Source organism: Triturus cristatus, chromosome 1_2 (genome assembly GCF_964204655.1).
Source record: "Triturus cristatus chromosome 1_2, aTriCri1.1, whole genome shotgun sequence".
Lineage (NCBI taxonomy): Eukaryota > Metazoa > Chordata > Amphibia > Caudata > Salamandridae > Triturus > Triturus cristatus.
In genome coordinates, this window is record NC_140580.1 from 42,154,628 (window position 1) to 42,181,635 (window position 27,008).

General features: G+C 43.1%; 1 protein-coding gene across 1 annotated transcript in view; it reads right to left on the reverse strand.

Moving 5' to 3' along the window:
* LOC146866712 (fish-egg lectin-like) overlaps positions 1-21,933 on the reverse strand; it is a 79,575-nt gene extending 57,642 nt beyond the window's left edge. The window contains exon 1 of the mRNA XM_085600649.1: positions 21,837-21,933. Within this exon, the coding sequence (XP_085456775.1) occupies positions 21,837-21,888 (52 nt within the window). The 5' untranslated portion in view covers positions 21,889-21,933. The remainder of the gene's footprint in view (positions 1-21,836) is intronic.
* Positions 21,934-27,008: the final 5,075 nt, after the last annotated feature.

The window sequence follows — 27,008 nt, forward strand, 5'->3', positions numbered from 1 at the left end:
GTTTTCCGTCTGTATTTATATGTAGAAATCCGTAAAAACAGAAAACCGGGAGCACTAATTATATTCAATGGCACTTGTAATACAGCAGATGGGATATCAGTGACGTTTGTGACAGAGTAACCTATCTTCCAAACTCTAAAGCAAGCCCCAAATCTGCCCCCCGCCCGATATGTAAGACCTGTTACTAATATTTGTTAGATTTGAGAAAGTATGGTAAATTTACCTTTCCTCCTTCCCCCTATCGCCCTCAATGTATGCATGTTCCCCAATATTTGTTAGACTGGTAGACTGGAGTCACAAAAATAAATCTGACCTCTCTGGCACATAATGCATGCATTCTCCCTACTGGTTGCAGGTTTGTAATTTGTGTATTCAAATTGTTGCTTTATAAGCTTATGTATTGTAAGGTTTGGATTGGAGTTAGTTTACTACATGTTAGTTCAGCCTGAATTATACAATTTATAAGTTTTATTTGGAATGCTAAGATATTTAGAATATATTTAATTTAAAAGTATATATTTTGACATTTATTTCACTATTGCTATTTAACTATGTTGTTGCATTTTAATTACTTTATTTGTTTATGTTTCACTAGTTCTAAAATATATTAAATGTTCTTACTTATTTTTAAAAGCAGTGAACCCTTCCCAATGTTGGTCCAGTTCTGGACAGTCCCACAGCATATGGGGGAGGTCAGGATCCAGCCATTACAACGTGGCTGGTGGAGACAGCTCCACAATAAATTTACTATGCATACATTGTTTTAGATAGGCTCTATTTAGCATATAAAATTGTACTCTTTTAAATCTAGCATTTCCCAAAATTGTATACGAATATGTCAGTATCCGAGTCCGCTCTGAGTGGTGAAGTAGTCTTTGAATGTCCAATTCCCATTTTGTGTAAAGATCTCGCTGTGTCTTTATATGCCAATATTCGTACAGCACACTTTTGCCAAAATTTAAGAAAATGTCCTTTAGGAATATCATATTCTTGTATGAGTGACTTGAAGTCAAGTATATATATATGTATATATATATATATATATAAATATATTACCTACTGGCGGTCGCCAGTAGGTAGTTATAGTTAGGACCCTGTTTCCATAGGAAATCCGCAACATTCTATTTGGAATAACTTTGGCGCCGGTCGACGAATCCTCGCGAAATTTTCAAAATAGGTGGGGCGCTACGCTCCGCTCCTACCCTGAAAGTCTCGGGGGGATTCGTCAAGCAGGGGCCGAGAAAAAAGGGGGGTCCCAAAACGCGTTTTCCCCGTGCATTTTTCCATAGGACCTTTAGACACAGCTACAGCCCGAACGGCTGAACAGAATTACTTGAAATTTGGCAGAGAGGTAGCCATAAGGTCAAGGAAGTGCCTTTTGCAGGTCTGGTGTAAATCTGTTCTGTATTTCCTGAGAAAATAGCATTTAAAAGCATATATATATGTGGGCGGAGCCTAACCACACATCTCATCCTGAGATCTGATTGGCTGTCAGCACTTCATCCAAGAAGTGTTGGCAGCCATCTTGGGACCAATATACATGATAGCACCTCATTAAAAAGCATTGCAGTTAATAGAAGGTTTTAAGACTTTAGTTACATTATAAATCATTTGTTGATGGTACCATACTCATTTTAGGAATTGTGGTATGTTCTAAGGTGATTTCACCATGTGAAAAAGCCTTCTGCTGGGATATCATGATTGAGAGAAAAATATTTTCTCATGCTTTTACCACAGAGGTTTGGAAGGTGATCTATAGGCTAAACTGAGAGCTTATTTTCTGTAAATTCACATTATATTTCTCAGTCATGTGAGAATGAAGTCTGACATTCTCAGTAAAACATGTACATCCAACAAGGGCAGAGACTGTCAGTTGATTCCTTTGTGTTCTACTGCAGCTTCCCAGAGTGTTCCAAAGAACTACTAGAGCGCTAACAGTCCTACTTATGATAAACGTATGGCACACCTGAAGCCATCTTGCTTGGATGAAAGTGGTAACTCTTAAAACATTTAATTTAAAAAGGAACAAAATGAGGGGGTTCATTTTTCCATAAAAAGTATGATTAGTGCTGCAGAAAGAAAAATTAGGGCACATTTTGAGTGACTTCTCAAATCCTCTTCTATTTCATTAAAAAATTCTGACATGCAGACTGAAACATGCACTTTCAATACCAGCAGCAGTTTTCCCTGGTGAGCAGTAGCTTTACTACAGTGATCTAATGAGCAAAAAGAGTGCTAACATTCTGAATTTATGGCAAATGTGTGACACATCTGAATGCCTTCTTGATGGAATCAAAGTAAAAAACTGAAAGTATTTCCTACTGAGGAGACTGCAGTAAATAAGGAAATTAGGAAACTTCATAACAAATAAGTCTCCCAAGATGGCCACCAGAGACAAAAGAGCCCAAATGTAGCCCAAATATCACCCAGATGTAGCCCAAGTATAGCCCAATGACAGAATGTCCCAGAATGTTCTTAAAAACAACTAGAGCGCTTACTGTCTTCATTATGACAAAAGTATGGCACACCTGAAGCCATCTTGATTGGAATAAACTGGTAACACTTAAAACATTTAATTTAAAAAGGAACACAATGAGGAGGTTCATTTTGCCATAGAAATTATGATTAATGCTGAAGAAAGAAAATGAGGGCACATTTTGAGTGACTTCTCAAATCCTCTTCTATTTCATTAAAACATTCTGACATGCAGACTGAAACATGCACTTTTAATACCAGGAGCAGACTTCCATGGTGCAGTAGTTTTACTACAGTGATCTAATGAGCAACTAGAGTGCTAACATTCAGAATTTATGGCAAATGTGTGACATATCTGGATACCTTCATGATGGAATCAAAGTAAAAAACTGAAAGCATTTCCTACTGAGGAGACTGCAGTACATGAGGAAATTAGGAAACTTCATAACAAATAAATCTCCCAAGATGGCCACCGGAGACAAAAGAGCCCAAATGTAGCCCAAAATCACCCAGATGTAGCCCAAATATAGCCCAATGACAGAAGTGTGCAAAACACTTATTATTTTGTGTTTTTGCAGTGTTATATAGTGCAGACTTGTCAGGTATTGGAGTGCTTTACATGAGCATTGGTTACATCACACAAGAACAAATTCATTTTGGTTGTAGACATGGGGAGACTAAGTGATTTGACCAGAATCACAGAATGTCGAGCTGAAGCAGAAACTTCAACCTGGTTCCCCAGTTGCAAAGTCTGCAGTTCTGGAAGTAACACCACATCCTCTCCCCTAAGTGCAACATTTAATCAAGTGGTCAACTGGATAAAAAAACATAAAGATAACAAATAATTTAAAAGTGCTTTGTCGCTATTTGAAAACTCAGAAAATATGTCCTTATTTTAGTCTTTTAGAGCACTAACCATAATTTTGATGCCAATGAGACCCTCTCATATATGTAATTTCTAAAGGAAATGCTCTAGGTATTACAGTTTTGATTACATCAAGATGATGTCAGGCGTTCCACACTTTTGTAATAAATATAGAATGTTAGCAATCTAGTTGTTCATTAGGATACTGTTGAGAGGCAGAGGCCAGGGGCACGGACTCTGAAAATTGAAGGCAGGTAGGAGGGTGCAAAGGCAACAATTTAACCACACTGAGCAGGCAGGAAGGGCCGTGGAAGCACAACAGACTATGGAGGGCAGTGGAAAGGGGGGCAGGGGCAACAAACCAACAATACAGGACTTGCAAGAGAGGCTGTTGGAGGGAAGATCTATTACGGGTCAAGGAAGCTAGGGGCGGTCCCCAGATCCCCGGGAGCCACCACAGAACTGAGCAGGAGAGTGAGTCAGGGACAAAAGGGGCACCTTAATTTGAGCCGGGGTGCCTAGGAACGCTTGCTCCAAAAATGAAGAAAACAGACATATGAGACATGGAATTGGAGGCAGAATACAATGGCAGTTTAATGAGAAGATGCAACTTCAAAGAAACCGCAGAATAGAGACATAAAGTACAAAATACAGAATCCAGATAATCATACAGCTGTCATAATATTCTCTGTATCTCAATTAATGTACTGACAGAGAGAGAGAGAAAACACATCTATAAATGCATCATGAGAAACAAGTTACACCAAGGAAAATGTTACCTAGGAACACTCACGTTTACTCTTAGAGCAAGCATTCCTGCAATTACAATACAAAATCTTTTAAATGCAAAAGTAAAGAGAACAATGGTTAAACATAACATGACATTTCATATAGGTAAAATAGAATAAGATACTTCAAGCAAAGCAGAGCAAGACATTTTAAGCAAAGGAAGACAAGAGCTCCCAGCTCTTGTGGAAAACCTGCACTGCCTGTTAACCTACATACAGACGGCGAGGTAGTCCGTCGATATCTGTGGGTGCTCCCTTTTTATATCATTTTGTGGGCTCCTTTGCACGCTACATCTACCTACGTATGCTACCCAAAAGCTTCGTCTGCAGATTTTACCAGACATTTCGTCATTTACCCACTTAATGCTGACAATGGACTGGGTGAAAAGGTCAGTCTCTCAGGCCAATCGCTTATCGTAAGTTCCATAGAGCAAGCAGAAAATAATGGGTATTGTACGGGAATTCAATATATTCATGTATAAAATCTCCTCAGTTCTCCTAACTTGACGCTCTGCGGTTGCCACTTCCTTAAAAGCGGGAAACCTGCCCAGGAAGCAAGTACCAGTCCAGGATGCAGCCTACTGTATGTCGACAGCTTCAGGGGGATGTTGAACTTTGATACCGAGCACGGAGCACTCGGGTAGGGTGGGGGCTACTAGTTTGGATCAGAAGGCCTCGCAGACCTGCCTTCAGACTGCTATACACTAAAATTGCAGAGCTATGGTCAATTTAACAAAGAGACCTACATATTGAACAGAAGGGCCTACACAGGGGTTTTATGCTGGCTGAGTGGTAAGGATGTCTCAGGATAATTATATAGCAACACAGGACCCGCTGGTCAATTTAATACGGCCTACAAATGCAGCTGGCAGGGCAAGGACAAGGGTCTCATACTTCAGGTGTGGACAGAACGGGCCAGGGGCCCCCTGTGATACAAAATCTACCCTCCTTCAAGGCTGTGGCAATGTAATAGACCATTGTGGGCAGAAGGAAGAGGCAATGGTAGTACAACCATACATGCCAACAGACCCGATTCAGCCAGGAAACGTCCAATGTTTTTAAGCTCAAATGGGCTTTATTTGATCTGTCTCCTGTCTACAATATCCTCTTTTTCAATGTAACTCAAAGGGGAAAATCAATACCCCAGTTTTTTTTCAAAATCTCCCTCTTACCAAGTTCAAAATGTTCGCAAGTATGGTACATTGGATCATGGAAGGAAATGGGATAGGGACATGGACTTGGATAACAGAGGACAGGAGGGACATGGAGAGGTGCACCAAACTGACCCTGCAGGGCAGGCATCAGGGTTTGCAGCAGCACAATACACCACACAGGGCATGCAGGACGGGAGTGCAGCACAACAATCCATAGAAAGCAAGAGGGAGGGGACAGGACCATGCACATGGACAACAGAGAACAGAGGGGCAAGAGGCAATGGTAGCTAGCTGACCATAATGGACAGACAGGAGAGAAAGCTGCAGCATAACAGACCATAAAGGGCAGTAGGGACGGATCAGGGGCATTACAATGGAACAGACAAGCCAGGAGGGAGGGAGTAGGGCTGGGGGCAAGGGGGCAGGGCAGGAGCAGCAAGATAGCCATGGAGGTCAGGCAGGATGGGCACTAGAAGCAAGACACACCATGAAGAGCAACAGTGAGACTGTGATGGCATACACACAGACCATGGAGGGAAGGTGGGAGGGGGTCAGGGGCAGCTAACTGACCACACAGGGAAGGTGGGAGGGGCCATGGCAGCACAGAAGACCATGCATGGCAAGTGGGAGGGTTAGTGGCAGCACAATGGCTATGATGGGCAAGAAGGAGGGTGGAGGGGCATGCACAAAGGACGATGGAGGATAGAAGGGAGGGGCAGGACCTGTGCACAGACAAGAAAGTTCAGGGGAAGGGACCTCACAACAGACCACACGGGGCAGGCAGGAGGAGCAGTTGCAGCACAACAGACCAGGGAGGGCAGAAGGGTGTGGCAGTACAATGGACCATGTAGGACAGGAGGAAGAGGATAGGGGCATGGCATGTGGACAGGCAGGGTAGAGGTGGCAGGGACAGGTTACAGTCATCTGACAATGCTAGGCAGGTGGGAGGGGAGTGGCAGCTCAACAGAACACTCGGAGTAGATAGGAGTGGCAGGTCCATGGGACATGGTGGGCAAAAAGGATGGAGCAGGGGCATGCACAAAGGCATCGGAGGGCAGGGGGAAGGAGAATAGGGGCAGCAAGCTAAGCACAGAGTTTAAGCAGGAGGTCAATGATGGGGCATAGAATTGGGCAATGGAGGGCAGGAGGAGTGGACTGGTACATCATACTAAATTGAGGGCAGTGGCAGCACATCAGACCATGCATGGCAGGAGGGAGGAGGCTAGTCCATGGATTCACACAACAGAGGATAGGGAGGAAGGGGATGGGGCAGCAAGCTAACTGTTCAGAGAAGGCGGGTATTAGGAACTTTATTGTTTTTAAAACATTGTGTCTGTGCGAACTACTTAAAATATGAACAAGTATGCAGCATAATCTCACTTTTATTCAGGAAGAAGAGGACGTTTGTGACTGTGACTCCGGGCTCACTTGGCAGAAACACCCCCTGACCCTCCACCCCCTATCGCAAAATGTAATGCCCGTGAAAAGGGTAGGTGAACACAGTGTTATATAGAACATAGTCCTGAGAGCACGATTGAAAATGAAAACTAGATATAGTGTATGGTATAAACTATGCACCAAAAAGTGTGATATAAGATGAACCGGGCGTGAAATATAATATGCAATACATTGTGCGCAATGACAGATTCATTGGAGAGCGCGAGATAGCACAGGCACTAGCGTGTGCTATGCGATATGCGCCTTGGAGTGTAATATGCACAGGGCAGTGTTGTGTAACCTAACTAGTCTCTAAAGTTGTAATATAAAATATGTGCTGGGGAGTGTAACGTTGCATATGCACTGTGACAAAGATATGGATCCCAGATTGTAATATGTATGGCATAGCACTGTGCGTTATAACATAGGCATCGAGAAAGGCACGTTAGATGGGGCAATATAACCCGTGCAAAGACAAGTGTGGCATGACATATTCACGGGGTGGTGTTACAGTGCACATGGGCTAGAGAGTGTCATAGCATATGCACTAGCTAGTGGAATACAACACAGAGGTGTGTGGCACTCGGCAGGCAATGGTGGGTGTAACACAGCATTGGGCTCTGTCAGGAGCACGCTGTGACTCTCAAGTGATGTTCGTCCCCTTTCCAGAGAGTAAAATAAAAAGTATTACACATCCGGCAGTGGATGTGTGTTTTATTAACCGTGAGGGGGGTTTCTTGCATAGTTTTGGTTGAATTTTTGTCGAATCCCCTTTGAATGGCTTGGTGTGCATGTGTATTAAATGTGCCCGTCAATAGCTACCCATGTTTGTATAAATAAACGACAAGGGTGTCTACCAGGATTAGGCACGGTAGGGCATCAGACATGTCAGAGCTTCACTAGTGGTGTAAATACATTCCACGTGGATTCATTGCATGCATAGTCGCCTTTTAATGAATATCACGCAAATCGTCATGGTGATAGGTAGGTACGGTTTGTCCAGCATGTCCTAGGTGTGTCTATAAATATATATTTTTTAAAAATAATAAAAAACAGTGGCCGGCCCTGGGGATTGGGGTCAAAAAAATATAATTAGGAGACTGGCCCTGGGGGATGGGGTCATCAGGGCCAATACATTAGAATAAGAAGGGGAACCAAACAGCCCCCCTTCTTAAAAAACTAAAATAAATAAAAGACTGGCATCGTGCCGGAGGCCATGCCCCCTCCGTGCAGCACTCTGCAAACGCGCCCCCAACAGGCATCTCCAGTATGCGCCAGGGAGCTGCGCTGCAGCCAGGTGTTCTGAGGCCAAGCCCCTTTTTACACCTCTCTGCAACGCAGCTCTGTGGCGCTTACTGGAGGTACCTAGTGGTCTAGTTTGACCCTAGGGACCCTTAGGATTCAAGGGGACTTAATCTCTCAACTTAGAACAGCCACAGGGCGCGTTTACACAGTGGTGAAGGGAGGGGACGGGGCCTGAGGTGACGTGTGCAAACATGCACTATGGCACGTTTTAAATTGGGGATATAATTTCCCTTCAATACTGAGGGCCCCTGGGGGCTAACTAGCCCACCAAGTGCTTCCAGTAAGCGCCACTGAGCTGCATTGCAGAGAGGTGGTCCAGGCCGTGCCACTTTTTACACCTCTCTGCAACGCAGCTCTGTGGCACTTACTGGAGGTACCTAGTGGGCTAGTTGGACCCTAGGGACCCTCAGGATTCAAATGAACTTAATCTCCCAACTAAAAATGGAAACAGGGCGTGTTTACACAGTGGTGAATGGAGGGGACGGGGCCTGAGTTAACGTGTGCAAAAACGCCCTGTGGCCTGTTTTAAGAGGTAGTTTTAATCCCCATGCCCTATTATATACTAGGGGCTTACAGAGGAGGTCATGCTAATCACAGGGGGACCCCAACGCATAATGTTCCCTAGTGTATGTAGGTGTTTTCACTGTATTCTAAGTGTCTTTTAACATAGCACTGGCTCTAGGACTGGTTAGTCAGACTCAGTTACCACCAGTATCCGTCTGAAAAAGTTGAGGGTACAGGATGATTTTGCAACAAGGCTTCTTTCTGCTCTTCTTTTTGTTCTTTCTGCACGTTATCCTTCTTCCTGCACTTATCTTCGTATTTGAGGACTTCTGTTGCTTCTTTCTGCACTTCTTTTGTTTCTTTCTGTGCATTTTTTCTTCTTTCTTCACATGTCCTATCTCTGTAGGCATAGTTAGAAATTAGCATTTAAAAAACCTTTGAAATTCACAGAAAAAACCATAGGTTTCAGGCACGTTATAGTTAGGAATTAGCATTTAAAAAACCTCAGAAATTCACTGAAAAAACCATAGGTTTCAGGGGTGTTATAGTTAGCTGGACTTTTCACTTGTACAAAACCATTGAAATTCCCCCGTTATAGTTAGTTCAGCTAACTATAACTCGCGCGCCCGCAATGCACTGCTGATGACGTCACATATTACATCACTCATGACATGGTCAGTGACATCACTGATGACATCACTGATGACATCTCAAATGACATCACTGATGACATCACTGATGACATCATCCTTGTGATAGAGTGGCAGACCTCCTCTCACCCTAATATAACCTTTGATACACACATTCAAAAATAGAGACTAAAATTTTCAAAACAATGGACATACCAATACCAGTTACAACAACCTCTTCAGTAATTCTAAGATCCACATACACATCCACTCATTCACCAACAGTCCTATACAGTCACTCATACATGTACTCACTCATCATATGTACTCATACACCTATACATCCTGTTACACAATGCCACTCATCCATAGAGTTACTCACACACATAGTCACTCATGCTAATAAAGAATCAAACATACATTTACTTGCATATACAGTTATACACACACCACCATACTTACTTCTACGGAAACTTACACATACTTAGTCTTTTAAACAATCACTTAAAGAAACACATACTTATTCATACAGGAACTCTTTCAATCTCTCACTCTCACATATACTCACATATATACACCAATAGTCACATATACTAGTTTAAAACATATGTAGTTACTCATAAAGACACTATTGAGACAGTCATTCACTCACTAACACACCCATACACACACTCATCCACCCATACAGTCCTGCACACATGCTGTGTTCAACCCATACAAACAGTGAGTCACTCATTCATGCACCTATGCACTACGTAATACCCCCCACCGAACCGTGCAGACACTCAGACTGATACTCAAAAAACCAACTAATAACCTATATAGACACCCATGTAGCTACTCACCAACCCATGCAGCCACTTATACACAAAGTGAGAGACTGATACAGATATTTACATATTTAAACATTACTCACTAAGCCATGTATTCACTATGATACACTTAATCAGTCAGTTGCACAATCAATTTTTCAAAAACAAATCATCCATTTAGACACTTATATACCCATTTATTCTTCCATCGACCTTGAGATATACATATATAAAACATATTTAATTTTCAGAAAAACACACATTCACTGGATGATGTCATCAGTGATGTCATTTGAGATGTCATCAGTGATGTCATGAGTGATGTCACTGACCATGTCATGAGTGATGTAATATGTGACGTCATCAGCAGTGCATTGCGGGCGCGCGAGTTATAGTTAGCTGAACTAACTATAACGGGGGAATTTCAATGGTTTTGTACAAGTGAAAAGTCCAGCTAACTATAACACCCCTGAAACCTATGGTTTTTTCAGTGAATTTCTGAGGTTTTTTAAATGCTAATTCCTAACTATAACGTGCCTGAAACCTATGGTTTTTTCTGTGATATATATATATATATATATATATATATATATATATATATATATATATATATATATATATATATATATAGACTGCTATTTGAAGGCTCCACAGAGCAACCTATCTGAAATAAAACACAAATATGAAAAGGATCTGGCGAGATGGTGAGGTCTTGGTCTAATTAGTCAACTAGAGTATTCCTTTTTAAAGTTAGAAAATCCAGTATTGCCGACACTATACTTAACACCTAAGATTCACAAGCACAAAGAGAAACCTCCGGGGCGGCCTATTATTTCTGCCGTAGATAGTTTATTTGAACCAACCCCCAGATACCTTGATTCCTTTTTACAAACACATGTAAGTGCGTTACCTGTGTTTATTCAGGACTCAAGAGACTTTTTGAATCAAATTGCAAATGTAAAATGGGAAGATTCTTACCTTTTAATAACACTAGATGTTGTAAGTCTATACACAAGAATTTCCCATGAAAATGGTCTACGGGCAATTAGGCACTTTCTGAACATGAGACCAATCAATTTATATCAACACACCAACATGTTGATTGAGATGTGTAGATTGTGTCTTAATAATAATCATTTTTTGTTCGGAGGTGATACCTACAAGCAACTGCAAGGTACGGCGATGGGCACCTACTTCGCCCCCAGCTATGCTAATTTGCATATGGGCTGGTGGGAGGAGCAGGTGCTCAGAGTCGATCATGACAGGGAATGGAAGGACCATGTTATAAAGTGGATCAGATTTATCGATGATCTCTTTATTTTATGGAATGGGTCCAAAGAGTCAGCACAATTGTTTATAGACAGCATTAATGTAAATAAACTTCATTTAAAATTCACTGAACACATTAGTGCGACAAGTGTTACATACTTAGATCTGGAAGTATACATTGCACAAGGAGCTATTCAAACACGCACATACAGGAAGCCTACCACAGGCAATACAATTTTGCATGCGGCAAGCTTCCATCCACCAAGATTAAAAATGAGCATCCCGTATGCAGAAAATTTAAGAATGAAGAGAAATTGCAGTAAATGTTGATGCTCTGAATCAAGCTCAAGTTGCTCTAACTGACAGATTCCTACAAAGAGGATATAGGTATGAAACACTGAAACAGGCTAAAACCAAGGTAGATCTTATTAAGAGAGATGTACTGTTGAGACCTGAAGTAGAGAAGGTCAGAGAAAAGAAAAAACATACTCAGGACCAAATACGGATGATTACTGGGTACAGTGCCTACCAGGCTAAGGTGAGAGATAGCCTGTGTAGGCACTGGTACCTAGTTAAACAGGACCCGGCATTACAAGGGAAAGTGTCACGGAGACCAATGTTGACTTTTAATAGAGCCAAATCAATGAGGAATGACTTATTTAAGACTAACCCGGAAGCCAAGAAAGGAGGTGGTTGGCTAAAAGTCAGCCCTGGCTTCCACAAATGTTTTAAGTGTAATGCTTGTAGGTATAGTAAAAATGAACAACAGGTTATCTCTCTTTTACTTAGTAGCCCGTGGAAAATAAGGAATCCACTCAATTGTAAAAGTGAATTTGTTGTTTATATTTTAAGATGTTCCTGCCCCAAAATGTACATTGCCAGTACAATTCATATGGTCCATGTACGTAGTTTACAGCATTTAAGGGCAATTAAAAATAACGACAAAAACTATGTGGTAGCACGTCACATTAATGAAGTGCACAAAGGTAATGCCAATGAGCTGGTCTATTTTGCGATTGATCAGGTCCCTAAAAATCAGAGAGGAGAGGACAGAGAAAAGAAATTGTGCATGCTAGAGTCTAAATATATACTTATGTTCAACACCAAGGATCCATTTGGATTAAACGCTGAAGAAGATTTACATGTACACTTGGTATAAACTGATATTCCATTATAAGTGATTTTAATGAATTTTGTTTTTAACTATCAGAGGAAGGAAGACAACTGTATTCTTTGTATTTAAGCTTTGGAGTCTGTGTCCAGTTAAGTTATATGTCCAATATACTATTGAGACTAAGTTAGGGAAGTAAAGGACTTAAATATCTTCAATAAGTGGATTAGGTAAATAAGAGTACTGTAGAACATTTGCACTTTATTTTTAAATATGTTGCTTATCATATTAAGAGTACTGTGAAGCACTTGCACTTTATTTACTCTATGATTGCGATATTTGCACATGAAAATGTGAGCAATATAAAGCATTTGCACTTTATTAGTAATATGTTGAACGTTGTACTTTATGCGATATGTGCACCTTAAACTACTATTTAATTTTATAGAAACTGTTTTATAAAATTGTCCTGTACTAACTTCTTTTAAATGGGTTTATTGGCAGATAAACCGAGATATTATGTGAAGGAAATTACTTGATATCAATGTGGATTGAATGACAAGATATGACAAGAAAATTCTTGTGTGACTTTTTATAAATCTTTTTGTGTGAGGAGTATAACACAAAAAAACAATATTGTTAGACCATAGCAAACACAAAAAATAAATGAACGCACTGGGTGGGAAGACACAACTAAAGAAATGTAAATATGAATATGTTCCAATGATATGTTATAAAAGGAGAACAATTGGGATTTTATAATGTTTTTTACCTTTGCATGATTAGTAATGCATCTTTGGTTGATTTTAAGTTAGTGATTTGAGATATTAATCAAATCTTAAAAAACACTCCCATAACGTAAAAAGAAAAAGAAACAGAGAAAGAATGTTAAGTAGTAGCTATCTGGTCTCTTTTAAGTTGTTTCAATATATATAGAATTGACAGTCTTTCTTCCTTATCTATTTCCAAGTGATCATGTGACTAAAGAACCTCTGTTTAAAAAAATTTGATTTTATGCGATTGCCCATGTGAACAAGGCAGGTGTGCCGAAACGCGTCAAGCTAAAGGACAAATAAACCTTGAAGCTGGAGCAATTTTGGAGTTATTAAAGAAAAAAGATTTATATATATCTAGGGATGCAAATTCTTCGCGGATCTGACAGATCTCTTCGTGAGATCTGATTGGTTACCAACACTTCAACCAGGAAGTATTGGCAGCTATCTTGAGATGCGGACTTGCCCGAATTCAAGAACAAATGACCAAAAGAAACCATAAGGGAGCCGGGTAGGTATACCCTGACCCCCTGGGCCACGAATTTGCAGAGGATCCACAGGAATTCATTTTTTTTTTTAAAAACATGCGCTGTTACCGGTGCATGTTTTTTTGTCCCCCGGGTGGACTGATTTCGGCCCCGGAAAAGCCACCCCCACGGGCCCAGCTGAAATTGGAAATGGGGAGGCCTGGTTGTGCGCAGAAAATGGAGGGGGTTGCGCGGCCCCCTCCCAGAGCCAAAAATGGCCCTGGGGCCCCCGTCCCCAGAGCCAGCTCCTGCTAGGTCCCGGGTTGCCCACCAGTGCGGGCAGGGACACCTGTGTAAGCTCTTGCTTTGCTGGACCAATCTTAAAGATCCTGCCAAACGAGCATAAACATTAAGTCCACTCCCAGTGGGCGGTCACATGAAAAATGTTCCCACCTGCTGGGAGTGGACTTTGCATCTGGTTTCCCTGTCCACTGGGAAGCGGGCATGGAAACAGATGAAAGAATTGCTCCTATCCAGAGGGAGCAGCATTTTTAGCTGCTCCCTGTAGGCAGGAGCAATGTCGGCTCCCGCTGGAGGCGGGGGGCTGGCTGGGGCCACGGGGTATTGGGGCTCCCATCATTACCTCCAACAATGGTAAAGTGGGTGCTCTGGGTGGGCTCCAGGGCAACCACCTTTTATTGTACGTGCCCCGCTGATGGGGTCTCTAGGGCCTAAATCGCCCCAGGGAGTGGGACCATGAAATCCACTCCCGCTTCACTAATTTCAGCTGAGGGTACCTGGTGCCAAAATCAAGGGGGAAGGGGGCTGCGCAGCCCTCTCTCCCATTTTCATTTAGCCAGGACTCAGGGGATGCGATCCTCAGGGCCAATAATGGCCCAGGGTAGGGGCTGCAAGCCCCCTCCCACTGCACAATGTGCCGGGCCCAGGGAGATAGGATCCCCGGGACTAAAATTCACTTGGGTAGGGGGCCCCCGGCCCCCACCCCTATTAATAATTATATTGGCCCCAGGGATTGGGTCACCGGGCCAATATTGGCCTGGGAGGGGTGGCTGCGTGCCCCCCTTCTCTTTCTTAACATGGCCGGGCCCTGGGAGATGGGGTCCCTGGGGCCAGCAATTGGGATTTTAAATAAAGAAAAGGGGTCTGGGTAGGAATACCCTGGCCCCCTAGATGTGGTGATGGGGTCCCAGAGGGACCCCGCCATAGCAAAACAACATTTATTTTTACATTGTTGGTGGTAGTCTAATAAATGGGTATGTGAGGGGCTGTGTGGGAGTGGGAGTGGGTTTGTGAGGTTCTATGGGGTGAGAGGGTCTGTTAGTGGTTCTGTGGATGATGTCATCAGTGATGCCATTAGTGATGTCATCAGTGATGTGACTGACCATGTCATGAGTGATGAAATATGTGAGTGCATTGCGGGGGCTTAAGCTATAGGTAGCTCAGCCAACTATAACTGCTGAATTTCACTGGTTTTGTACAAATGAAATCTGAGACTAACTATAATGTCCCTGACACCTTTGTTTTTTTTAAGTGAATATTTAGATATGATCAATTATTTTTTTTTAAATAATAATTTAACATTTTACTCAAAATAAGGCTAATTGTAATAAATGCACATAAATGCTGGTATAAAGTAGGTATAAAGTAGGTATTTTGGACCACTCGATTTTGGTACTCGACATTGTTGTACTTATTATGCATTGTATGCATGTATACTTTAAATTTTGCTTGTCAATATTTTCACAACAATTTATTTGTACCAAAATATTTTTGTAATCAATATTCTGTCATGTAACTGTTCTTTAAAAGGTGCGCCTTCACCTCTTTCCTAAATTGGAATGGGCTTTAAGAAAGGGAATCTCCACAATCAATATCTGAATTTCCATGAGTATTATTATTATTATCTGTAAGGATGAGAAGTGAGGCACTGTTCATCACAGTATTGTATTTGTGACAATGAACAATTATAGTCAATTCATTGTTTGGACAATAACAGTTGTGATGATTTCAAGGCTTAAGAAATCTCTTTCCCTATGTTTACCACAGTGCAGACAAATGCCTGCATCTAGAGGGATACGACATGAGGTGGGGTTTCTTAGGTGTGTTACAGTGATTTGTAATGAGTAAAGTGTAAGTACAAAAATGGTGACTGTCAACATCCTTGGTATTTCGATTCATCATTTTGGAGTAGGCACACAAAAAGAATATGTTATGATGTATATTTGCAATTTACACATGCAGATTGTGTGAAATTGTGGATTAATTTATTATGGATAGAAATATTGCAAGTGCCCTTACAAGATAGAACCTCCACTATAAAATGTTTTTGGTATAATAGGCAGTTGTTTAGTTTTGTAACCATAAACACCTGAGTATAGCGGCAATAGTCCCTGATGATCTTGCATGTAAAGTCACATTTAGGAGATCAGGATCACGTCCTAACATAAAACTAGTCCACTGCTGACCTATGCACATGGGTGAGTAGTGGTGTTAGGTTGATGCACCTATGAAGTGGAGTCACCTAGCAGCAAGTTGACCATACGCTCTGAGAGATGCAGCGGCCATTTTACAAATAGACGACAGAGACAAAATGGGCGAACAGTAGGTTACAGGTTTGAAAGGACACTGTGCATGAGGAAAGGAGAGAACTTTATTGGCCATACTAGGAATTGCACTTCTTGTGTCTCTATAGATACTGTTAAGTATCTGGTGAGGCAACGCTATGGGGAAGTTGGAATATAATTCAAATTAAACGACTCATGTAACTGAATTTTGATAATACAAAGAGAAAGGGAAGGAAAAGGCGGAGGTCCCTTAAACCCTAGGGGTAAGTTGTGTTTATCAATAATTCTGTGAAAAACTGCTAAATTGCTACAAATCTGTGTATGCATTTTATGTCTCTGTTTTTCTTTTTGAGGCAAGCTTCTTATTCTGGACCACATCTTTATCAGTATATAAAGAAAGGTGTGTTGTAGGTTCTACTTCAAATTCTAAAGGTGTTTGAAGTAGGCATAAATATAATGCTTAGCTCAACTGATTATACCTTTTTGACACTAAGTCAGGGGTGAATGAGGGCGCACTATAATATACATTAAAAACATTGAATCACAAATGATAGAGAGTGGCCCCCCAGATTGTTATCAGTGCACAACAGCGACTGGCCTACACTTTTGAATGTAATCAAAAAGGTGTTGAGGCGTTAAACATTTATATTCCTATGCCACCATGTTGTTGGTAGCAGACATAACCTTTAAGAACTCTGGGCAGCCTGGAAGAATAAACTGTTGGCTGAGGTTTGGTTTCCTCACAGTCCTATACAAGGAACTTTGAGATATCTTGGGTTCTATCATCTTTTTAGGTCGAGCCTAGGTAGCATACATGTGTTGTCTTCCAGACATACTGTATTCAGTCTGAAGGGTTAAAGCCCGCCCATTGCCTTTTTCTTCATCCCTTCCATTGTCAATCAAAAATGCTAGCTTGCTGTTCGTTAATCCTTCATCTTTGTCCCGCTCTTTTGTTTTTTGTTTACTCCCACAGTGCACTGCCCAATTACTGATCTCTACACATTTGTCTTTATGTGTTTGTTTTGGGAACTCTTTTTTAATAGTTTCCTGCTTGTGTCTTGCTTCGGCACTTAATCTCCCCATGTGGTGCCATCACCAAACCTCCACCTCCCACCCGTCGCTGCTTGCCACGCTTAAACCCTCCTCCCCATCCTGCTTTAACAATTTTTTCTCAGTGAGCGCTCATTTTTACAACCTTGGCCTCCTTTATCTTTTCTCTGTCAGATTCGAATTGGTTATGTTTTATAGCTAAACGTGAACGTTCATTTTCTCTTTTCTTTCATCACAGTTTTTTCTCTAATGCATTTGAGAGTAATATCCCCATTTAAGAGACCGGTGGTTATGCCCATCATGAGTCATTTTGCTCTCTTTGTTTTGTATGTATATGTCGTGCTAGATGCCCCGCCTTTAAAGGGTGTCTTAGTACACTACTAACTTAGTGTTGGTTCAGCGGGCTTCCTCTCATTTACGGAGGCCTTTGGAGTGCATTCTATGTGGCAGGTCCTCTATTTAAAAATATGATGTGGATATTTGAAAACTATAAATATATTAATTTCTCTTGTGTTGTAGATCTCTTTCCCTTTAAAGAGAGTTAGTTCTCCTCCCCTTTTTGGGGCATGTATGCATTCACTCCCCTTTAAGGGATGTTGTGATTCTTCACCCCTTTAAGGGATGTTTGTGTGACATCAGCACGAGGGCGTCAAGACTAGCTTGAGAGCCCAGAACCGGAGACATGCCGTCCAATCGGCCCTTCCAACAGAGGCGCATCTTCTGTGAGAGGCCTTAGTGGATTTTCGGTCCAGGACAGCTCCTTCTGCCTAGATTGCTTGTCTTGCACACTATGTCAGCAGTCCCCAGCCTGCATACTGCACTGTCTGCATATCACCTATTTTTCCTTTACAACATGGCAGTGATTTGTGTACAAAGAAGCCTGCATGGTGCGGCTGGAGGTCTCTTGACCCTAATCTCACCTGCTGTCTGGCATTGCTTGCTCTTTACTGGTGTGACGACGTCAGAAAAGGTTCTGGTGGGTTATTTCTTATTTGACCGGCTCTTTCACACAATGCCTCCTAACTTCCGTGTGTGGGTAACTAGTGGCATTTTGCGCAGCAGCATTGTATTAGGCAGTCTCTCGCTTTTACCTACAAAGCGTTTCACAAGTGTCCAGCTGCACTAAAAGGCCTTCCTTTTAACCCTCCCCGTTGTTATGATTTTTCCAACTCTTTCCCCAACCAGGGAAACATTGCTGGTGCGTAACTTAGTGCTTTACTACTAATGTTTTGGAGTCCAGGTCATCGCAAATATTCTTCTGTGGTGTGTTACTTCCTGTTGACTTACTCCCGCATTTCCAGGGATCAGGTTACACCATTTGCAAATTGCATGTGTGAACGACAACCTAGTCTGTAATCCTTTTGTCTGAAATACCCACTTCTTCCCTTTCATGAATTGCACCAGTACATCTCGAGAGAAGCCAGTGTTCTGAAAAGGGCGGGGGAGTGCGTGCTTTGCAGGCACAGCAGGAAAACACCCGACACACACATCAGTAGTTGGCAGGTCCTGCTTGTAAACAGGTAAACTATTTTATTCTGCTTGAATTACACCCTAGATGCATGCTGGGTGTGTCTTTGTGCTGGACGATGTCTCTGTGTCTAGCACTTGTACACCATAATATCTCTACTCATCGGAGTGAAAGTGTCATCCCTGCAGTTGGTTGTGAACTCCGTGCCTTTGGTCTTCAGGGACAAAACCAGGGATAGGGTCAGTGCTAACTTTGTAAAAGAAAGAGTGCCTGTGCGTGGAACGCTGCTCAGAAGCCCGCAGCATGAGCTATTAAACGTTGGTGCACCTCATACCAAGGTAAGAAACAGGAAATGTAATAAACAATTACGTAGCCATTGCGAGACCTATTGGCCCCGCCGTCAGCTGCTGGGTGGTCATTGCTTCTCTGAACACCTGCCTTACTTTCAGGTAAATAAGGTTTCTTTGGGAAGAGCAACCAGTCCCTCTCTCTCACTCTCTCTCATGCACTTTTCCCACCTTTCTCATGTAGTTGACTTCAGGTCTTCAAACACACCTTCTTCCCGTGCCTTTTCAAGAGTTCCGGCCCTCAATCCCACGTTCTCCTCCTAATCTTGTTGTATCCTCTGCGTACACAGGTGCACCTTATTTATGCATCTGTCGCATGCTCTCCCCTTCTTTCTCACACACTCTTTTTGCTCCTCTGTCTAGAGTTCATTCAGCACTTTTACACAAACTACCTGTCCCTCTCTGTCATCCTATCTATTCTGTGCATCTCTCACCTCTATCTAGCCACCATGCCACATAATTCCACTACACAAATCCACTCCACACCACACCACACCACACAATTGCACCCCACACAATTCCACAACTAACAATTCCAATCCAAACCATATAATTCCATTCCACACCACATACATCCACTCCAATCCAAACCAAAACACATGGGTAAAATACATTGTCATTTACAACACCAAGAGTTCTAACTCTCACAAATGCGAGACCTATTGGAATTGCCAATGTTTGTTTTATGTATTATGATAGGCAGACGCTATGTCGACAGGTGTTTATGAAATTAGAAACCCTATCTTGATAGTAGAAAAAATAGTAAGCAGTCTAAATTGGGTACAGACTCTTTTTTTATGGAATATTCTATACTATATAGGAATTACAGCAGCCCTGATCACTCTTGGTGGTAATATATGACCGTCTCTATGATCTGACAATCTAGTTGTTGGCTGGACAACAGGGAAAATATTTGCGCTGAAGGATCCCACAGCTGCACCGATGCATACCTGGCACCGCTCTCACATGCAAATATGGTGGGGGAACCATGGATTTGACAGGGTGGAAGAACCGGGCGGGTGGTTTTCCTGCTGTGCTCAACCTAAATGACCTCTCTAGATACACTGGAGAATTTAGAAATGATAGACACACAATGAGCTAAGAGGAGATAGGCAGAAAAGAGGGCCTTCACGAGCCTGAAACACTGGGGGCTCTGCACATAGTCAAGGGGTCTTAATAGAGGCAGACACTCTGTGGGGTGCTGAGGACTAGATACATGTTGGGGCTCAGGGAAGACCGACCCAGATTGTCACACAAGATGTTTTAGGAGAGCACAGCTCCATAGTTATTCAAATTCTCAGGTGTGAGGACTAATTAGCACACTGGTGACATTGAAAGTTTTACAACTCCTACTCAAGTAGATGCATAAAGAACAATGCACTGAATGGATAATGTGTACACGTTTCCAGGTGGAAATTCTATTATCACAAATCGTGGAGCATACATGTGCTAGCTTTCGTGCTGGTATGTGCAGAGTAGCAGCTGTTGCTGGAGGCCTTCCTCTGTGTTGGGAGATCTTTCTGCATCATTTTCATCTGTCAGGAGCGGCTCTGCATTAACCTGGGTCTAATGAAAGCCACATTTGGAGTTCTGGTTCTAGTCCCCAACAGGTATCAGTCATTTGTGTGTGAGTCGGTGCGCTACCAGATCCCCTAGATGTGTAAGGCTCACTCGTGGTGAGTGAGGCTTGAGGTCTGGAAAACACACACGCACATAAAATGTTAAGCGGTTAGATATTGATAACTTGTCACAGGGCAGGACTGGACCTGGCGGGCACCGGGCATTTCCCCGGTAGGCCGAAAGGGTGGAGGCCGGTTATGAACAGGTATTGGAGGATCTGGCAGAGATGAATACAAGGTGGTCGTATACATGGGAAGACTTTGAGGAGGTACAATTCTTGGAGCTAAGGAGACAGGACAGGTATACAAGATTGCGATAGAGAGAAACGCAGGAGCCCTACGGGGTGGCGAGGAATGGAAATGCTGTGGACCGACAAAAAGGCAAGAAGGCTCTCGTGAAGTGGACATATGGGGGGGTTTGAGACAGAGGGGCACCCAAGAGTACTTGGGGGAGACCCTCATTAGATAAGGGAAGATGCAAATGGAGGGAGATGTGGGTTGGTGGACATTCAGGAGCCGGTTCCGACACAGGTACGAGGAGGGAAATAGGCCCATGAACCGCTTAGTTGAGAAACAAAGGTAAAACTAAGAGTGTTTGGGGGAAATGTGCATGTGGGACTTGCTAGTGAAGATAAAGGCGAGAGAGGTTCCTTCTGAGAGGCAGACACGCTGCTCTTAGCGAGATAGACTCCAGGGTGGCTGAGGAGAGAGACTAACACAGTATTAGCGAGACAGGCATAGGTGGGTCTGGGAAAGGAAGTTTCAGGAGAGCTGAGACAAGAGAGAGAAGCCGAGGAGAGCTTTTGCGAGACGGTCACACTCTAGGCAGTGAAGAAAGAGGTGAAATGGGAACGAAGCACTTTGAATGTGTGGTTTTCTGTTCTCTTTTTGCGGTAAGGCCAGTGTGCTGATATTCTCTGTTCTGAGGATGACCCGTATCTCTCGCCAACTTATGTTTATACTCTGTGCTCTGCACTTTTACTTACCTTTACATCTCTTAAGACCACTTGGGCACTATCTTAAAATCTGCCTGTCATGCCAGCGCGATCAATGCTTGATCAGCGTTTATAGCTTGTTCTTTCGCACTGTTCAGGCGCTCCGAAGCCAGGCTGGGTGGAGTTAGCGCTGTACAAGACAACAAGTAAATACAGATATACATTGACCAGTGTCCGTCTTACCCGAGCAGAGCCCCAGCAGGGGCAGAAACAGCAGGACGCCGGAGGGGCTCATCTTCAGCTATCTGTGAGTTCTTCCCTCACTGCAGAGACCGCTAATAGCAGAGACGCCGGCGCGCGGACTTAAATACTCAACACGGGAAGAGGAAGGTGTTTGAAATGTGATAATGTTTACTTTGAGGAGTCTAACATCAAAGGAAGAACGGCCTACTCCGTTTAGGGCGGGGTGGGGTCGTGGGTTTCGATGAAGCCTTGAATCCTGGCCAAAAGCTCCAGGAACATCGTAATAAATCCGTGTAAAACAAATATCCCCCCCGCGTGCGGTTGGGTAACACCCGAGGAAGTAGTATGTTTGCGCAACAAATGAATACGAGTCAGCGCCGAGCCTCAGTACAGGGGCAGGTGAACTTTGCCTCAGGTGAGTACAGGAATACAGCCAACTAAGGGGCATATTTACAACGAGGCGATAAAAAATTATCGCCGCTTTAGCGGCCGTTTTCGGCCGAAAAGCGACGATAATTTTATCACCTAATTCGCAAGGCCACGCTAACGCGTGAAACCTTGCTTTAGCGTGGGGATTTCTGACGCCCAGCTTTGCATCTCTAATGAGATGCAAAGTGGGCGTTCCTGACCTGACATGATAGGAGAAATGTCGCAAAGCGACATTTCTCCTATCATCAAGCCCCACGGCATGAAGCATAGCGTCAGGAAAAGTAGCGATAACCCCTGTTATCGCTACTTTCCTTACGCCTGCTTCAGGACTGACTTAGCCATGATATCCTATGGAAGGTGGATATCATGGCTAAGTTTGTGAGTCCCTATCAACAAGCTAACGTGAGGATAATCTCACGTTAGCCAGTTAGCGCTAGGATTTTTATCGCCGATGAGATAAGCGTTGCTAATAGCACGCTATCTCAGCGATAAAAAACGGCACTAGCCGGCGATAATTATCCGAGCGCTAAGTGCGCTCAGCGATAATTATCGCCGGTTGTTGTTGATATACCCCTGAGGGAGGCCAAGTAATTAGTTTGAAATCACAAACAGAAACAACGCAAAAGAAAAAGAACAAAGAACAGCGAGGCGGTTAGAGTGTGTTGGTGGCAGAAAGAGGCAGGAGGTGAAATTAAGATTGTAGAGACTTGCTATTCAGCAATCCCATGGATCCGTGGCGGCGCCGGACTTTCGTGACAAATGTGGTCCCAGCACTTGTTCCTTTACAAAGTAAGCACTGGCATTGCTTTGGGTCACAAAATCCCATCGGGCAATAAGGATGACCCCAAGCCAAAATGGGGTAAAAGGCCGCTTTATTGGGCAGCTGGGCAAATCAATACATCATTGGATACAAATCAGGCCTCACTAATACATATTCCAAACTATCACCCCCTGCCCCTAATCAATTTTCCCAACAACCAACTTCCCCAATGTTGTTCGGCCTAATCCTCCTCCCCAAACCCCTATCTACATCTCCTGCCTACCCCTTGCCTCCAACCTCGCTCCCTTGCTTCCGGAGCTATTCCTAATGTCCCCAACCCTTCCTGCCTGTCTTGATCTCCTCCAACTCTGCCACCTGTCCAAGCGACAACCACCAAAATTCCACATATATAATATAAGAAATTTCTACTCATACAAAGGGAAAATCACAAACCCTCTACCTCAACGCCCTCAGGAGCAAGTGCGCGACGGTTATTTTGCGCTCTTGGTGCTGGCACCGCTGGCACTGGCCAATCGGAATGCGCGCCACCTGTCCAGGGCATACCAATCGCCCGAAGCTGCGATTGCCACCCCCAGGAGCCCTCATTGGCTTCGTAAAACGTTGGTGAGTAATTTGCAGACGCCTTTTGTGCATCCAATGTTAGCGCATCAATGGTTTCTGGTCCAGTCCCGCCAGTGAAAACATCAGGCGGCACATTAGCACTGTGCGTAGTGTACGCACATCATGCGCGTCACTTGTGTACTGTTATGGATGCTCAATTGGAAAACATCAGGTGGCAGCACTGTGCGTAGTGTACGCGCGTCACTTGTGTACTGTTATTGACGCTCAATTGGAAAACATCAAATTACACACGGCACACCTGGACCCTTATCTTTACGTTTACAGAAGATTTGGTGTGAATGATTTACGTTGCCACCTCCATTCACTAAGCCAAACCTGGAAAGTGTGTGAAACTCATTGTGCTCCTCTGTCTCTTCACGTTGGGGGTATGCATTTATTTTTAGCTCGCACGGGTTACTAATTCGATCCAGAGAGTGTCTACCATCCCTCCCTTTTTCTCCGATGCAGAAGTCACCTGTATCATCTTGTCAGCGTAGTTTAAAATACACCGTTTCGCTAGTGCAAAGGCAATTTTGGAATCAGGATAAAGCACATTTTTCTGTGAAAATACTTTGCTAGAGTTGTCAAGTAAAAAAACGTAATTCTGCTGACAATGTAACCATAAAAGCATAGCATTTCATAAAAATAAGTTCTACATTCAATAAAACCAGCATGTGTACAGTTAAAAATATTGTGTGTCAATTGTCCAGCTCCAATATATTCTTACCTTTTCCATAATTTTTCCTGATTTTCACCGCAGAACGAATAAAACTAGTTGGGGCGACACAAATAAAAGCTGTTGAATTAAAAACATGGCCACTGTATAAATTCTGATATTTGAAGTGAGAATTAAAGGGACTAGGGGACCGCTTTAGGGGGGGGGCTCTACAGTGTACAAAAAAGCATTGTATGTAAAGGGCTTTGTCAAGAGACATCATACGGGCAGGTGGAAAAATACAGAAACCAGGAGCCACAAACAGGAAATAAATTAAGCCACGCACTGTGCCTAATGTAAAATCTGAGCTTGACATTGCTCATGAATATTAAATTAGGCTCAATTCCTGATGATGTTAACACAGCAGAATGGTGTAATACAGTTGGCTTAACATTTCCTTTCTCTGTAATTATGCTATCCTAATGATTGAGTAACATATGCGTCATATACACTTCTTATATATACTCCACTCCCAGGAGGCATCAATACATTCTGGATTTTCGAAGGATTTAGGCGCATCCCAAGGCGTTCAGGGACCTCTTAATGTATGACTGGATTCAAGCTAGCCTGGCTGATGAAGGGTGTTACCCAGAAACCGGTCCCAGGATGCTTGTTTCCAGTCATATGGCTGGGTCCAAACTGGAATGGCATGATGAACAAAAAAACAATGGATTTAGGCCCAGATCTCTGTACTGGGGTGAATGTATGACATTGTTCTGCATTCTGTCCATCAATTGTTCTTTTTACATTTGTCACCCCGAGTGGGACGGGTGTGCCCAGACGTGGGTCCCGTGCTCTCCATCCCACTTGAGTCAAGCTATCCTGGCTGATGAGGGCTGTAAGCCCGAAACCGGTCCTGGGATGCTTGTTTCCAGTCCAGGGAGGACCTGGCCTGGCAGTTCGGGCTGGACTGTTCCCATTGGGCACAGGGTCAACACTGATTTGCATATTGCTGGGGCCAAACTGGAATGACATGGTGAGCAAAAAAAGATGGATTTAGGCCCAGATCTCTGTACTGGGGTGAATGTATGACATTGTTCTGCATTCTGTCCTTCAATTGTTCTTTTTGCATTTGTCACCCGAGTGGAACGGGTATGCCCAGACGTGGGTTTCGTGCTCTCCATGCCACTGGAGCCAAGCTATCCTGGCTGATGAGGGCTGAAAGCCCAAAACTAGTCCTAGGATGCTTGTTTCCAGTCCAGGGAGGACCTGGCCTGGCAGTTCGGGCTGGACTGTTCCCATTGGGCACAGGGTCAAGACTGATTTGCATATGGCTGGGTCCAAACTGGAATGGCATGGTGAGCAAAACAACGATGGATTTAGGCCCAGATCTCTGCACTGGGGTGAATGTATGACATTGTTCTGCATTCTGTCCATCAATTGTTCTTTTTGCATTTGACAGCCAAGGAATACCTTTCATAATGTCCAGAAGCATGCAATCCTTGACAAATGCTCTGGAGGAACCTGTTTCTGATTTACCGCAGATTAAAAGCCACAATATTATGAGTTGGAGTTTTATTAGATCATCAATGTAGCGCAAAGAAGACTTGGAATGACACACAGCAGTAGGGCAAACTTTTGGGACTGACAGGAGTTTGTGTAAAAAAAGTATTTTCGGCCTTCTGAGAGGATCCGGATGAAAAGAACCCCAAACTGCGGCTCCAGTATGACCAATCGAGATACAATTGCTCTTGCAAATTTCTAACATTGTCTCAATTGGCTTCTCACCCACATTAGAGGCAAATCTATGCATGGCCTCTGTTGATCTTGTAAATGATTGCTCTCTCATGGTGAGTAAATGTTTACAATCTAAAGAGGACGCAAATGGAAGACCTTAACATGAAAAGTGCTTTTTCTACTCTCTAAAACTTTATTTCTGATAAAAATGAGTTCTGACCTTAGTGGTTTAGGTCTAGATCCCTCATAAAAGTGGTGAACTCATCCAACAGAATTCAGACATTTGCTGTTCTGTATAAGAGATTTGTGTCCCCCGCATACAGTAATACTGGTAAGGGCCATTTCCCTAATTAAGGCATATCCTTCCATTTGTTAATCAGATGCTTCTCCCGCCCGTTGAAGTGAACAGTAAACAAGAAGGGTGTCAGGATGTATCCCTGTCTTACTCGCTTGTCAAAGTAATTCTCTCAGTGCACTCCCCATTAAACCCGAATTAATCCTGGGAGTCCTGTCATGATGTAAATGGCACAACAAAAAAAGTAACTTTTTCCACCTCCATAGATTCCATAAGTAACCAGAGCTTGGAACAGTTCACAGTATCACAAGCGCTGCATAGATCCATGAACCTCATGTGTGGATCACCTCTTAGCTTGGTGTATTTTACAGTTACTAAGGATAGGTTTGGACCTTACTCAACCATGCCCAGGTACGGGCACAAACCATATTGAATGTGTGAAAAACATGTATCACCCTCCGCTCAAATCTCTAGTCCCGACAGTAATACTCTGACCAATAGCTTTATGGTTGAACAATGATATGGGTTGATAGCCTCGGTCCATGTTTGGGGTATAGTACTGTTTGAATTAAATGTATCAACGGGGCCCATAGGGAAATATGCTTGAAAAGATCAACCTGTTCCCCGTCTATGTCTTTTCCTGAAAGACTGTTCTTAATTGCAGCACTTACTTCA